General features: G+C 42.4%; 1 protein-coding gene across 2 annotated transcripts in view; it reads right to left on the reverse strand.

The window, feature by feature from the left end:
* Positions 1 to 78: 78 nt before the first annotated feature.
* Positions 79 to 13,966, reverse strand: part of bbs9 (Bardet-Biedl syndrome 9) — a 211,704-nt gene continuing 197,816 nt past the window's right edge. For both annotated transcript variants that reach the window (XM_081388453.1, XM_081388454.1), the window contains exon 22: positions 79 to 609. In XM_081388453.1, coding sequence (XP_081244579.1) covers positions 353 to 609 — 257 coding nt within the window. In that variant the 3' untranslated portion in view covers positions 79 to 352. The remainder of the gene's footprint in view (positions 610 to 13,966) is intronic.

The raw sequence follows: 13,966 nt of genomic DNA on the forward strand, positions 1-13,966 counted from the left end.
ATGTATATATCTGATAACATGCATGTGAGTATTTTATCCTGAGAACTGAAACGTATAATTAAAAACTACACATCCATTTGGATTTCGTTCAACTTTAATCAAAGTTCCTTAAAATATTACAAGCCTGCATCTTGTTTTCTTCCTCAATTCAAAATCAGGAATGTAAGAAGCCAGTAAAGGACAAGGGGATTCTCACACACACACACACACACACACACACACACACACACACACACACACACACACACACACACACAGGGTGAAAACATTGACTTTTGAATGGTTTTGCGGCCACTATTCCATCAACTCTAGAATTACAGCCGGAGTGTCGGGATGAGGATTGCTCTTCCGCTCATACAGCGTCTCCCGCCTCCGACTTCTTCTCTTTGACCTTCACCGAGGACTTCCGGGACACCTTGGTCTTCTCCTTCCCAGACTCCTTCGCTGGGTCTTTCTCTCTGGCCGACTCCTTGTCCTTCGCCTCTCTTCTGGACTCTTTTGAGGACACCTTAGACTCCTTCTCTTTCCCAGAGTCTTTCTTGGCTTCTTTCGTGGAATCTTTCCCAGAGTCTTTCTCCTTCTTCTCTTTGGACGATTCTTTAGATGAATCTGGTAAAAATGACAAGAGACATTGTTAGCGTAAATATTCAAAACAAAGAATATAGCGATGTACATATTATGATACACTCTTTGTTCTCTTCAGACTGAAGTGGACTAGTGGAATAAACTCTAACATTTGTTCTGGTATCTGGAGAATTTTCCACCTAGACACGAGAAAGATGCTCTAATGCTAACAACTGAGATAACTGTTCATGGATAAGGAAAATTCAGAGCATAAAAATATCAATCCAATACACAGCAGACAAGAGAAGAGAAATGTTGGCTATCAGTAAACATATTTCAGTGTCCAGTGCTGATGAGTATCAATAAAACACAGCTCCACATGATTAAAATGGTCTATTTGATCCAACATTTGGTGTTTTGTGCATATGTTTATGCATATTACAATTTCACATTGTTAGTTTATCAGGTAATGGCAAACAGGACAGGGCTGGCACTGACTGTAAATGATGTAATACGTGTGCTTTAGCATAAAAAGAACTTATCATGGAAGTAATGCACTTTACAAGAATATACTTTACTGAATGTAGTGATTTCTGACACTTGCTATTTGACTGAAAATAACACACAATGACAAGTTTGAGTGATAGTGTGTAAGTGACTGAAAATGTAAAAAACGTAACACTCTTTGGTTACTTTATTTTAGTGTCATTGTTACAGTGTAACTATACACTCACCTAAAGGATTATTAGGAACACCATACTAATACTGTGTTTGACCCCCTTTCGCCTTCAGAACTGCCTTAATTCTACGTGGCACTGATTCAACAAGGTGCTGAAAGCATTCTTTAGAAATGTTGGCCCATATTGATAGGATAGCATCTTGCAGTTGATGGAGATTTGTGGGATGCACATCCAGGGCACGAAGCTCCCGTTCCACCACATCCCAAAGATGCTCTATTGGGTTGAGATCTGGTGACTGTGGGGGCCATTTTAGTACAGTGAACTCATTGTCATGTTCAAGAAACCAATTTGAAATGATTCGAGCTTTGTGACATGGTGCATTATCCTGCTGGAGGGAGCCATCAGAGGATGGGTACATGGTGGTCATAAAGGGATGGACATGTTCAGAAACAATGCGCAGGTAGGACGTGGCATTTAAACGATGCCCAATTGGCACTAAGGGGACTAAAGTGTGCCAAGAAAACATCCCCCACACCATTACACCACCACCACCAGCCTGCACAGTGGTAACAAGGCATGATGGATACATGTTCTCATTCTGTTTATGCCAAATTCTGACTCTACCATCTGAATGTCTCAACAGAAATCGAGACTCATCAAACCAGGCAACATTTTTCCAGTCTTCAACTGTCCAATTTTGGTGAGCTCGTGCAAATTGTAGCCTCTTTTTCCTATTTGTAGTGGAGATGAGTGGTACCCGGTGGGGTCTTCTGCTGTTGTAGCCCATCCGCCTCAAGGTTGTGCGTGTTGTGGCTTCACAAATGCTTTGCTGCATACCTCGGTTGTAACGAGTGGTTATTTCAGTCAAAGTTGCTCTTCTATCAGCTTGAATCAGTCGGCCCATTCTCCTCTGACCTCTAGCATCAACAAGGCATTTCCGCCCACAGGACTGCCGCATACTGGATGTTTTTCCCTTTTCACACCATTCTTTGTAAACCCTAGAAATGGTTGCGCGTGAAAATCCCTGTAACTGAGCAGATTGTGAAATACTCAGACCGGCCCCTCTGGCACCAACAACCATGTCACGCTCAAAATTGCTTAAATCACCTTTCTTTCCCATTCTGACATTCAGTTTGGAGTTCAGGAGATTGCCTTGACCAGGACCACACCCCTAAATGCATTGAAGCAACTGCCATGTGATTGGTTGATTAGATAATTGCATTAATGAGAAATTGAACAGGTGTTCCTAATAATCCTTTAGGTGAGTGTATATTTAAGCACTGAATAACATTGATTAACTACATGCACTTACTATAGGGTTAGGGTAGGATTAGGGTTTGGTTGAGGGTTAGTTGCATGTAATTATGCATAATTTACTGTTATTACTATGGTAAGTACATGTAACATATGTAACAAGGACACTGTAAAATACAGTGTTAACCACTTTTTTTTATAGTGTCCTTGTTTCACGTTACATGTAGTTACTAAAGTAATAACTATAAATTGTTCAAAATTACATGCAACTAACCCTCAACCCTAGCCTGGGAAAACCCAGACTACTTCCGGCGAATTTTAATTCTCTCTTCAGGATAGTCTGGAGAAGAGCCCATTCAAACTCATTACTGTGCCGCTGAAATCGCGGCACCAATCAGAAACGTTTGGGGAGGGATTTACATGCAACGCATTCTCATCCTAGGGCGTCATAATACTGACGCTCTTGAAATTTCTTTAATATCCGACGCAAAGGGCACCCTTTAGCGTCAACATGTGACGCCGGTTGCCGCCGTAAAACATCACTCGTTTGAATCATATATGACAGTATATAAACGAATCAATTATCGCGTCTGTTTTGAGCGATTTAAACTTACCGTTTTCGTTAAAACCGGAGCAAAGAACAACACTCGAAGCATACGTCATCTCCTTCATCGATTCATCTGATTGGTTTTAAGACTATACAATTTCGCCCAGATGAATTTGAGCTACGTCAGTTGGTGACGCCCCTTTGGAAATGATTTGTATACATAGCTTCCCCAGACCCTATACTCAGTTTCAACTGAACAGGATCTGGTTTTAACCAGGCTACCTCAACCCTAATTTTTTTCATTCTTTCTTTGTTCAAGACGAACACAGACTTTATTCTAAGAGCAACGAGTCACAGGATAACTACGTCATTGCGATGGCACGCGCGTCCTCACTGCGACACACCCCTTATGCACTGGTCCTGGCTTTTGTTCACACAGGGCGCATTCCGGGACTGATCCGGCAATGTTACTGGGTCCTCATCCCGGCATCGATCCCGGGACGTGTCTGTGTTCACACAGAAGGCACTCTAGCAATTTCACGGCATCAAGGCGCTGTGTGAAAGGGGCTCAAGAGTGTGTTCGGCTGCAGTACCAAACGCTTCCACTAGTTGGAATTCGTCTCCCATTCATTTCCATTTATTACGCGCTCCTTAAATGTATAAATACACGGTAACATGGACACCTTAAAGGAGTAGTTCACTTCAGAATGAAACTTTCCTGATAATTTACTCTCCCCCTCGTCATCCAAGATGTTCATGTGTTTCTTTCTTCAGTGGAAAAGAAATGAAGGTTTCTGAGGAAAACATTCCAGGATTTTTCTCCATATAGTGTCTTCAGTGGGGTCCAACGGTGCTACTGTGGTGCATCTCAGAGATTGTACAAGACCAGCATTAGTGGCTAAAATTATATACATGTTTATTTTGTTCTAAAATGTCCGCTGGTTTGTCTAGATCAGACTCTTATTCCTCGGCTGGATCGTGTCGAGACTTTGAAGCTGCACTGAAAAAATGGAGAAAAATCCTGGAACTTTTACCTTAAAAACCTTCATTTCTTTCCGTCTGAAGAAAGAAACACATGAACATCTTGGAGGATGTGGAGGAGAGGGAATTATCAGGATATTGTCATTTGACAGTGAATTACTCCTTTAAAGGGATACTTCACCTCTGGGAAGATGAATGTGTATTTAAAATAGGTCATTTAAGTAGAAGAAATGTGGAGAAATTTTTGAATTTGGAGCTTTCTAGACTGAGAAAAGCAAGAAAATGTATTTTTGGCTTATGTGGATGAAAGACAACAACTCCCAGAATGCACTTGCTTCGCTGCCTTAGGAGGCCACGCCTACCGGTTAGAGAGCACAGTTGAAAACAACAAGGCTAGCCTAAGTAAGTGATGAGTTTCCCAGGGATTTAGAGACCCAAAATGTCCGGGATTCGGCTTTTGCGTTCTACAGTCGCCATTCATCATGTTTACTGTGGCGAGCAGGACGAGGCTGACGGCCGCGGGAGAACGGCGCGAGGCCGGTGGCTTCATTACTGAGAGGTCTCGCATCTCTCACGGAGGAGCGGGAATTTTCTTAGCAATGTTAAAACGCACATCAACCTATCACTTGTTTAGCGTTCATGTAAACACTACAGTCAGATTCACCGATCGGAATTAATTCAGTTAGATTGAAACGAGAGGTGTGCATGTAAACAATGAATGGCGACCGCAGAACGCAAAAGCCGAATCCCGGACATTTTTAACAGTCTCGCCCGCCGGACAAGTCCGGGAAAAGGAAGATGGTAACCCCTACTTACTCAGCTTTCTCCTATTATTCAGCTTTCTCCACAGAACAAGAGCCTGCTAGCTTAGCTTCCAAAGAAAGACGGCTGATACTGTGTACATTCTGTGAGTGAGATCCCACCCTCTATGGGCGGGTTGAAAACATGCGGAACAACGCCATCTACTGGCTGTAGTCTTTAGCCTCTGTCCAGTAGGGTTGTAACGGTATACCGGTATGTCGATTTATCACGATATTGGCATGTACGATTATCATATCGTAAACATTTGCTAATCCACGGTTTTGGAAAAAAAATTAAACCAGATCTCACCTGCGCATATGCAACTTCTTTTCACTTGACTGCTTAGACTCCACCCATACATGTGCAGCAGAGAAAATGTCTGAGACAGTGGCTGCGAATTCTAATCTCTATCCCCCGCCGAAAACAAAGTTAAAATCTGCAGTGTGGGAATACTTTTGTTTGAAAAACGAACGCGGGATTTTCCTTGAAGATGGATATCCAGTCGTGTCCAGAAATATGGACGAAGAGTGGCTGCAAAAGGAGGAAATATGTCGAACATGTTCTCCCTATTATTCGCGAACACCATCCCTCCCTGCAGATAAATTTATAAATGGTAAATTTACCATTTATAACTTAAGGCCATATTATTTCCGTGTTGCTGAGGAAATTTACAATATAACAGATGTCACGTAAAATGCTCGATTTGATAGATAGATGAATACATCTAAAATATAGCTGCGCAATTAATCAAATCGCTATATGAGTGTGTCTATTAATATACAGCGGAAAAAAAACTGCTATACTGTAAAACTATATTCTGCTTGTTCTGCGTGTCTGTGTGAATGAGCAGCGCCATTTCGCCTAGTACATACTCAAGTATGGGTGACGCTCATGGTGTTTAAAGCGTTTGCCGTCTCACTCACTATATGAGGACGTGAACACATGAACATATCCAGAGCTGCTCTGCTTTTATTTAAAAGAATCATCATCAAATACACTCTGACTGAAACTCATAGGTGTTTAGTACAACCTGTCAAAATAAAAGTTCGATTTAGCTTAAAGAAATATGTTACTATTGTACAATATAATAACTTAAACTAACTTAAAGTTATAACAACAATAATAATAAAGTTTATTTAAACATTAAGAAATACAGTGTTTTATCTGTTTTAATTTAGTAAACAGTGTTGTGCAGAGTATGCAGACAAACAAAAGTTGTTACTTTTCATCTGATTGCATTTTCAATAATATATTTGTATTAAATCATAGAATCCAGACAAATTATATCAGACAAGTTACCCAGAATTTCTGAGGAAATAAAATACATTTCATAAGACTCTACTATCTTATAATTATCTTAAATAATAATTAATAAATTAAGAATAAAAATAAGTTAAGGTTTTATGAAATCAATTGATTAGACGTGTTTGTTCAAATGGGAATTTATTTTTTCTTTCTTTCTTATTTTTTCAAAAGGTAGACTCATACAAAAAAGTTTTTTGTTTTTTTTTATTAAAAAGTTTGTTTTAATAAACCATATGTTCAACCAAAAAACCCCTATCTGTTTTCATTCATTTAAGGGCCATTGTAGCAGATGATTAAAATAATAATAATGATTGTTTATTACTGTATATCATGAAACCGTGATATTTTCTGAGACGATTATCATACCGTGAAAATCTCATACCGTTACAACCCTACTGTCCAGAAAATCCTCCGATGACGCAAAATGACGATTTTTGCGTCATCGGAGGATTTTTTCCAGACAAAAAATACATAAATCTCTCCTCTCAGGGGGATATGAGGGTGGAAAGCATGGTAATTCGAAAATACTACAGGTTTTCTACTAATACAAAGCTTAATGCTAAATCCTGAAGTAACCCTTTAAATAAAGTGTAAGCAACAAAAACTACTGACTATAATCCACTCAAAAGTATATATTGAAGAAGTTTATTGCAATATTCTAAAATATGTAGTTTGCGAGTGTAGAGAGACTCAGTGACATATTGATAATAATGTGTGACAGATTTGCTGTCAACTTCACAAATATTAAATATTTTCCAGATAATATTTGAATATTTTGCTTACTACAGAAGTCCATTAATTTGGGCCTCGCTGTCAGACTGGACTAATATTCTCTGGGTGATTCAGCCGTCTCTGATTCAACATCAGATATTATTCATGAGCACACACACACACACACACACACACACACACTGCGGAGGCTCGTCTGTGTGGTGCATCTGTGTGTGTGAGACGGGACGTCTGCAGTCAGTGTGTGTGTGACGGGTCGTCTGCTGTGTGTGTGAGACGGGTTGTCTGCTGTGTGTGTGTGTGTGTGTGTGTGTGTGTGCAGAGACGATCCTCCCTGCTGTGACAGACACTGAGTGACAATGACACCTGATACACAACAAGAAGATCTGCTCCCGACCCCCAACACACACACACACACACACACACACACACACACACACACACACATTTGTGGCAGCTGCCGCTTTCCATTTCCAGCACACAAAGACTGAAAACCTCTCATGTAAACTCAGCTAAAAATACACACACACACACGCGTAAATGAACTTCGTTTTGTTCACAATGACGTCACACCACACTCCGCTTTTGCGTGAAGTATCTCAGGGCCGTTACTCTGACAGTGTGACTCAAGGCACTCAGAGTTCAGAGTAACTTTCACTCCTTTAGCGCTGAACTCTCCAAGCTCCAGCCGATCTCTATCTTTATGAGTGTGTGAGTGTGTGTGTGTGTGTGTGTGTGTGTGTGTGTATGTATGTGTGAGAGAGAATATGTGTGTGTGTGAGCAGGGCCGGAGTGGGGCCACTTTTCAGCCCGGGAGTTTCAGGCCCAAGACCGGCCCACTTTTTCCATGGTGGAATTCCAAATTAGCACTTTTCCTAAATTGGATAAATGAAGCAACAGTTCAGCTCTTACTATTGTGTAGTTTGTATTAATACCATGGGTTAACAAATAATGTAAAAGTTAAATAATAATTCACTTAGACTTTATAAGAAGCAATTGTGACTTTATTTCACACAATTCTGACTTTATATTTCTTAATTCTGACTTTATAACGCGACTTTATATCACAATTCTGACTCTATATCTTGCAGTTCTGACTTTATAAGAAGCAATTGCGACTTTATTTCACGCAATTTTGACTTTATATCTCGCAATTCTGACTTTATTTCTCAGAATTGAGAGATATAAAGTCAAAATTGCGTGAAATAAAGTCGCAATTGCTTCTTATAAAGTCAGAATTGCGAGATATAAACTTGCAAATGTGAGCTAAAAAGCCGCAGTTATCTTTTAAAATGTTTTATTCTGTGGCGGAAACAAGCTTCCATACCTCCTGGCCTCTTCCTCCCATCCATCCTCCCTGACGCGTTACGGTAGGGCCGGCCCAGCTATCGGTAGGCGCCTGCTTCTCAGTGACGCTGTGTGTGTGTGTGTGTGTGCGCTGCTTCTCAGTGACGCTGTGTGTGTGTGTGTGTGTGCACTGCTTCTCAGTGATGCTGTGTGTGTGTGTGTGTGTGTGTGCACTGCTTCTCAGTGATGCTGTGTGTGTGTGTGTGTGTGTGTGTGTGTGCACTGCTTCTCAGTGATGCTGTGTGTGTGTGTGTGTGTGTGTGTGTGCACTGCTTCTCAGTGGTGCTGTGTGTGATGTTCACGAGGAAACACCAGTGATTTCAGTCTTGCTCTCATTCAACTGGTTAAAGTTATGAAACATCCAGAACTGAACGTTCTCAGGCAATCGTAACAGATACACTGTGTCAGCGCTGCAGCCTAGCCCTGTTTATGAGGAATAACCCCAGCAGATTTGAGCTCACACACATCAACTCTGAGACGCCTTTAGAAGAACGGAACAATACAGGACGCCGTCAGATCATCAGCAGATAAAGATGAAGATAACTAACGCTCGTCTGAAGGACAGGCTGTGCTGAACTCATTAATGAAGTCTGCGGAGAGGGAATGAGAGAAACATCTGGATAAAAGCTCAACTTTATCATGTTGATATTGAAACCCAACACAACGTTGCCTGATGTCAGCCTAACATCTCACGTTTGTGAAATCACTCCGTCAGACGGAGGACGAGACAATAACGGCACGCGTTTCTTTAGGGGAAAAGGAAAGTCAAGATATGGGGGAACGTTCCACAGAAAGAAGTGGCTTCATGAGAAATATAATCCTCAGAAATGTTTGCTGATTAACTCCCAGATCTCTGGAGGACTGAGCTGGAGTCGGGAACAGGAGGAGTGGAGAGATGAGGATATCCTCTAGAGTCATGATCTGTACAAACAGCTTTCTGGAGACGGAGAGTGGTTCGTCTACGACGTCATTGTAGATTGATAGGGGTGGTGTAATGCCCTTTTCACAAGATGTAGAATAAGTCTCTGATGTCCCCAGAGTGTGTGTGTGACGCTTTAGCTCAAATTCCCCACAGATATTTCTATATCGCATGTTAAAGTCGTCACTTTTTGAGGGTGAGCAAAAACACAACGTTTGTGTGTCTGTACCTTTAAATGCAAATGAGCTGCTGCTCCCGGCACAGGGGGTGGAGCTACAACAGCTCATGTCCTTTTACCTTACACACACACACACACACTGAAAATGTCAAAACGTACTGCCTTTTATGTTCAAACCGGAGTCAGAATGATGGAGAGACACAAGAAGAAGTGACAACATGTAGAAGCAACAGGACATTTCTGAATGGTTAGTTGATGAATTTATGAAGCTGAAGTGTAGTTATCTTCTAGTCACTGATTAGCATATTCTGTCTTGATAATCTGTTTAGGGGGCGGGGTTTATGTAAATTATAGGGTTGGGTTTAAACAGTGATTTCTGTAAAAGCAAATATCCTCCTTTGCTGTGAACTTTGAACTTTGAGCGTTGTAACTTTGCAGATGTTGTTTATGCTCAAACAGCAACATTACACACTAACTAAAGCTAGAAAAGTCAAATCATGATCAACCACCCCTTTAAAGCTGTCCATTTATCTTAAACAGCGAAAGACAACATTAAATCCTACGACACCCGCACATCTTTCCAAAAATGTAAATAATGCTAACTGAAATACACTGTGGGTCGAAGGACAGGACGGGGACTAATTTACTTGGTCTCATTCTTGAATAAATCAGTGAATTATTATTCGCACAGAAGAACTTCTCACGAAAAATAAATCGTGCCTAATTCAAAACACGTGCATGAGCGTATGAGCCTGCTCTTAATCTAGCTGTAATATTCATGAGTGTAATGAGCCTGAGAAGACCAGATCTTTCAGAAGAGACGAGTGTGTGTGACGTCCTCTAACCAACACAATACACACATTTCTACAGGTCACAGAGCTTTAATCAGCCAGCTGTACACACACACACACACACACACACACACACACACACTGTTAGCTGAACGCTGATTTACGCTCACTGCTAGCTGAACGCTTACATACGCTCACTGTTAGCGGAACGCTGATGTACGCTCACTGTTAGCTGAATGCTGATGTACGCTCACTGCTAGCTGAACGCTTACATACGCTCACTGTTAGCTGATGTACGCTCACTGTTAGCTGAACGCTGATGTACGCTCACTGTTAAGCGGAACGCTGATGTACGCTCACTGTTAGCTGAACGCTGATGTACGCTCACTGTTAAGCGGAACGCTGATGTACGCTCACTGTTAGCTGAACGCTGATGTACGCTCACTGCTAGCTGAACGCTTACATACGCTCACTGCTAGCTGATGTATGCTCACTGTTAGCTGAACGCTGATGTACGCTCACTGTTAGCTGAACGCTGATGTATGCTCACTGCTAGCTGAACGCTGACATACGCTCACTGTTAGCTGAACGCTGATGTACGCTCACTGCTAGCTGATGTACGCTCACTGCTAGCTGAACGCTGATGTACGCTCACTGCTAGCTGAACGCTGATGTACGCTCACTGTTAGCTGAACGCGGATGTACGCTCACTGCTAGCTAAACGCTGACATACGCTCACTGCTAGCTGATGTACGCTCACTGTTAGCTGAACGCTGATGTACGCTCACTGTTAGCTGAACGCTGACATACGCTCACTGTTAGCTGAATGCTGATGTATGCACACTGTTAGCTGAACGCTAACGTACGCTCACTGCTAGCTGAACGCTGACATACGCTCACTGCTAGCTGATGTACGCTCACTGTTAGCTGAACGCTGATGTACGCTCACGGCTAGCTGATGTACGCTCACTGTTAGCTGAACGCTGATGTACGCTCACTGCTAGCTGAACGCTGACATACGCTCACTGCTAGCTGATGTACGCTCACTGTTAGCTGAACGCTGATGTACGCTCACTGTTAGCTGAACGCTGATGTATGCTCACTGCTAGCTGAACGCTGACATACGCTCACTGCTAGCTGAACGCTGATGTACGCTCACTGCTAGCTGATGTACGCTCACTGTTAAGCGGAACGCTGATATACGCTCACTTTTAGCTGAACGCTGATGTACGCTAACTGCTAGCTGAACGCTTACATACGCTCACTGCTAGCTGATGTACGCTCACTGTTAGCGGAACACTGATGTACGCTCACTGTTAGCTGAACGCTGATGTACGCTCACTGCTAGCTGAATGCTTACATACGCTCACTGCTAGCTGATGTACGCTCACTGTTAGCTGAACGCTGATGTACGCTCACTGCTAGCTGATGTACGCTCACTGTTAAGCGGAACGCTGATGTACGCTCACTGTTAGCTGAACGCTGATGTACGCTCACTGCTAGCTGAACGCTTACATACGCTCACTGCTAGCTGATGTACGCTCACTGTTAGCTGAACGCTGATGTACGCTCACTGTTAGCTGAACGCTGATGTATGCTCACTGCTAGCTGAACGCTGACATACGCTCACTGTTAGCTGAACGCTGATGTACGCTCACTGCTAGCTGATGTACGCTCACTGCTAGCTGAACGCTGATGTACGCTCACTGTTAGCTGAACGCTGATGTATGCTCACTGCTAGCTGAACGCTGACATACGCTCACTGCTAGCTGATTTACGCTCACTGTTAGCTGAACGCTGATGTACGCTCACTGTTAGCTGAACGCTGATGTACGCTCACTGCTAGCTGATGTATGCTCACTGTTAGCTGAACGCTGATGTACGCTCACTGTTAGCTGAACGCTGATGTACGCTCACTGCTAGCTGATGTACGCTCACTGTTAGCTGAACGCTGATGTACGCTCACTGTTAGCTGAACGCTGATGTACGCTCACTGCTAGCTGATGTACGCTCACTGTTAGCTGAACGCTGATGTACGCTCACTGTTAGTTGAACGCTGATGTATGCTCACTGCTAGCTGAACGCTGACATACGCTCACTGTTAGCTGAACGCTGATGTACGCTCACTGCTAGCTGATGTACGCTCACTGTTAGCTGAACGCTGATGTACGCTCACTGTTAGCTGAACGCTGATGTACGCTCACTGCTAGCTGATTTACGCTCACTGTTAGCTGAACGCTGATGTACGCTCACTGTTAGCTGAATGCTGATGTATGCTCACTGCTAGCTGAACGCTGACATACGCTCACTGCTAGCTGATTTACGCTCACTGTTAGCTGAACGCTGATGTACGCGCACTGTTAGCTGAATGCTGATGTATGCTTACTGCTAGCTGAACGCTGGCATACGCTCACTGCTAGCTGATGTACGCCAGAGCATGTGAGCGGAGTGGAGCCGGAGCGGGCGGATCTTGGACAGAGCGCAGAGCGGCATTTTTAAAAGGACGGAGCGTCGCCTTATTTCCCGCTCCAAATTAGCTCCGCTCACACCACGAGTCTGAAGCATGCTCAGTCAAACCTAAACCAGGATCCATCTGTCTTGCACAGTCATCAACAGTAGACTATTTTCAGTCAAAACTCGGATCAATAATGGAGTTCAAAAAGTAGGCTACTTCAAAAAGGAAAATGAGAAGTCATACAGGTGTACTATTAATATAAAACTAACTAACAATGATAATGTGGTACAAGAAAATGAATGTGGAGACATTGTTTCAGTCAGCAAAGATTCATTTTGGACTCTCAAAAGACACATCTCTCAAACATGAACGTGAGCTACGCGAACACGCTGGGAAGAAAACAAAAGGTTAGCAAATTGAATACGGTAACTTGTAACAAAGTGTAAATTAAATATAGCGTAATATTCAAACAAATTCGTTTTGTCATTCAAGTAGACCTAATGGTTCGTTTTATTTAATTTGTGTCATCCGTAATAATATTTATATTATTAGGCCCATTTATTCGTTTAATTTTACAGCAGTTTGTGTGTATGGAAGCCAATTTAAATTTTAACCATGTGCGTTGCGCAAAAGTTCACTTATCTAGCCTTATAGTTAATTTACTTTTAAAAAATGTATGTATATTTTTGTTTATATCATTTTTATTTATATTATTAGGCCCATTTATTCTTTAATTTTACAGGACTTTTTGTGTAGGCTATATTCCTTCTTACATAGGCCTGTAATTTGAAATAAAACATTTCTATTTGAAAAATGTTGTTGTTACTCATTAGTTCTTTAGGAGGTAAGGCTGTGGTCTAGCCTAGAAATCTAGACGCACCCTAGCGGCAGCAAAATGTATTTCGCAGCCAGGTACGTCTAGCAACTCTCAATAAACCTTCTCGCTGCAAAAACCCAGATTGGGTCAGGCCAATCACGTTGTGTATTGAGTAGGCGGGGGCGGGCTTAACATATGACGACAGAGTTGCGACGGTTACCTGGCTGCTGCTACTTGAAAACAAAGAATGGCGGCTGCTGATGGAGAACAACGGTCTTTCGAATCGGCTTTGGCTGCGACTCTGGAGGACTTGGAGTTAAGTTTTTCTTTGAGAAAAGAGCAAAGAACGGCACTTAAGTCATTCCTAAAAAAAGGAAGATGTGTTCGTCGTTTTGCCGGCCAGATATGGCAAAAGTTGAATCTATCAACTAAGCTCTGCTGTTGGGAAAACGCTCTGGTTGGTTGAAGCGCTGTCCTATTGCGTGCAGAGGGAATTTGAAAGACAGCCGTTTATCCCACCCCTCGGATTGAGCCGTGACTATGGTGAGTTTCCAGACCTAACATCTTGATGTAGGTCTGGCTTGCCAGGCTAGCTGTG

Source organism: Scardinius erythrophthalmus, assembly GCF_964197995.2.
Source record: "Scardinius erythrophthalmus genome assembly, chromosome: 16".
Taxonomy (NCBI): domain Eukaryota; kingdom Metazoa; phylum Chordata; class Actinopteri; order Cypriniformes; family Leuciscidae; genus Scardinius; species Scardinius erythrophthalmus.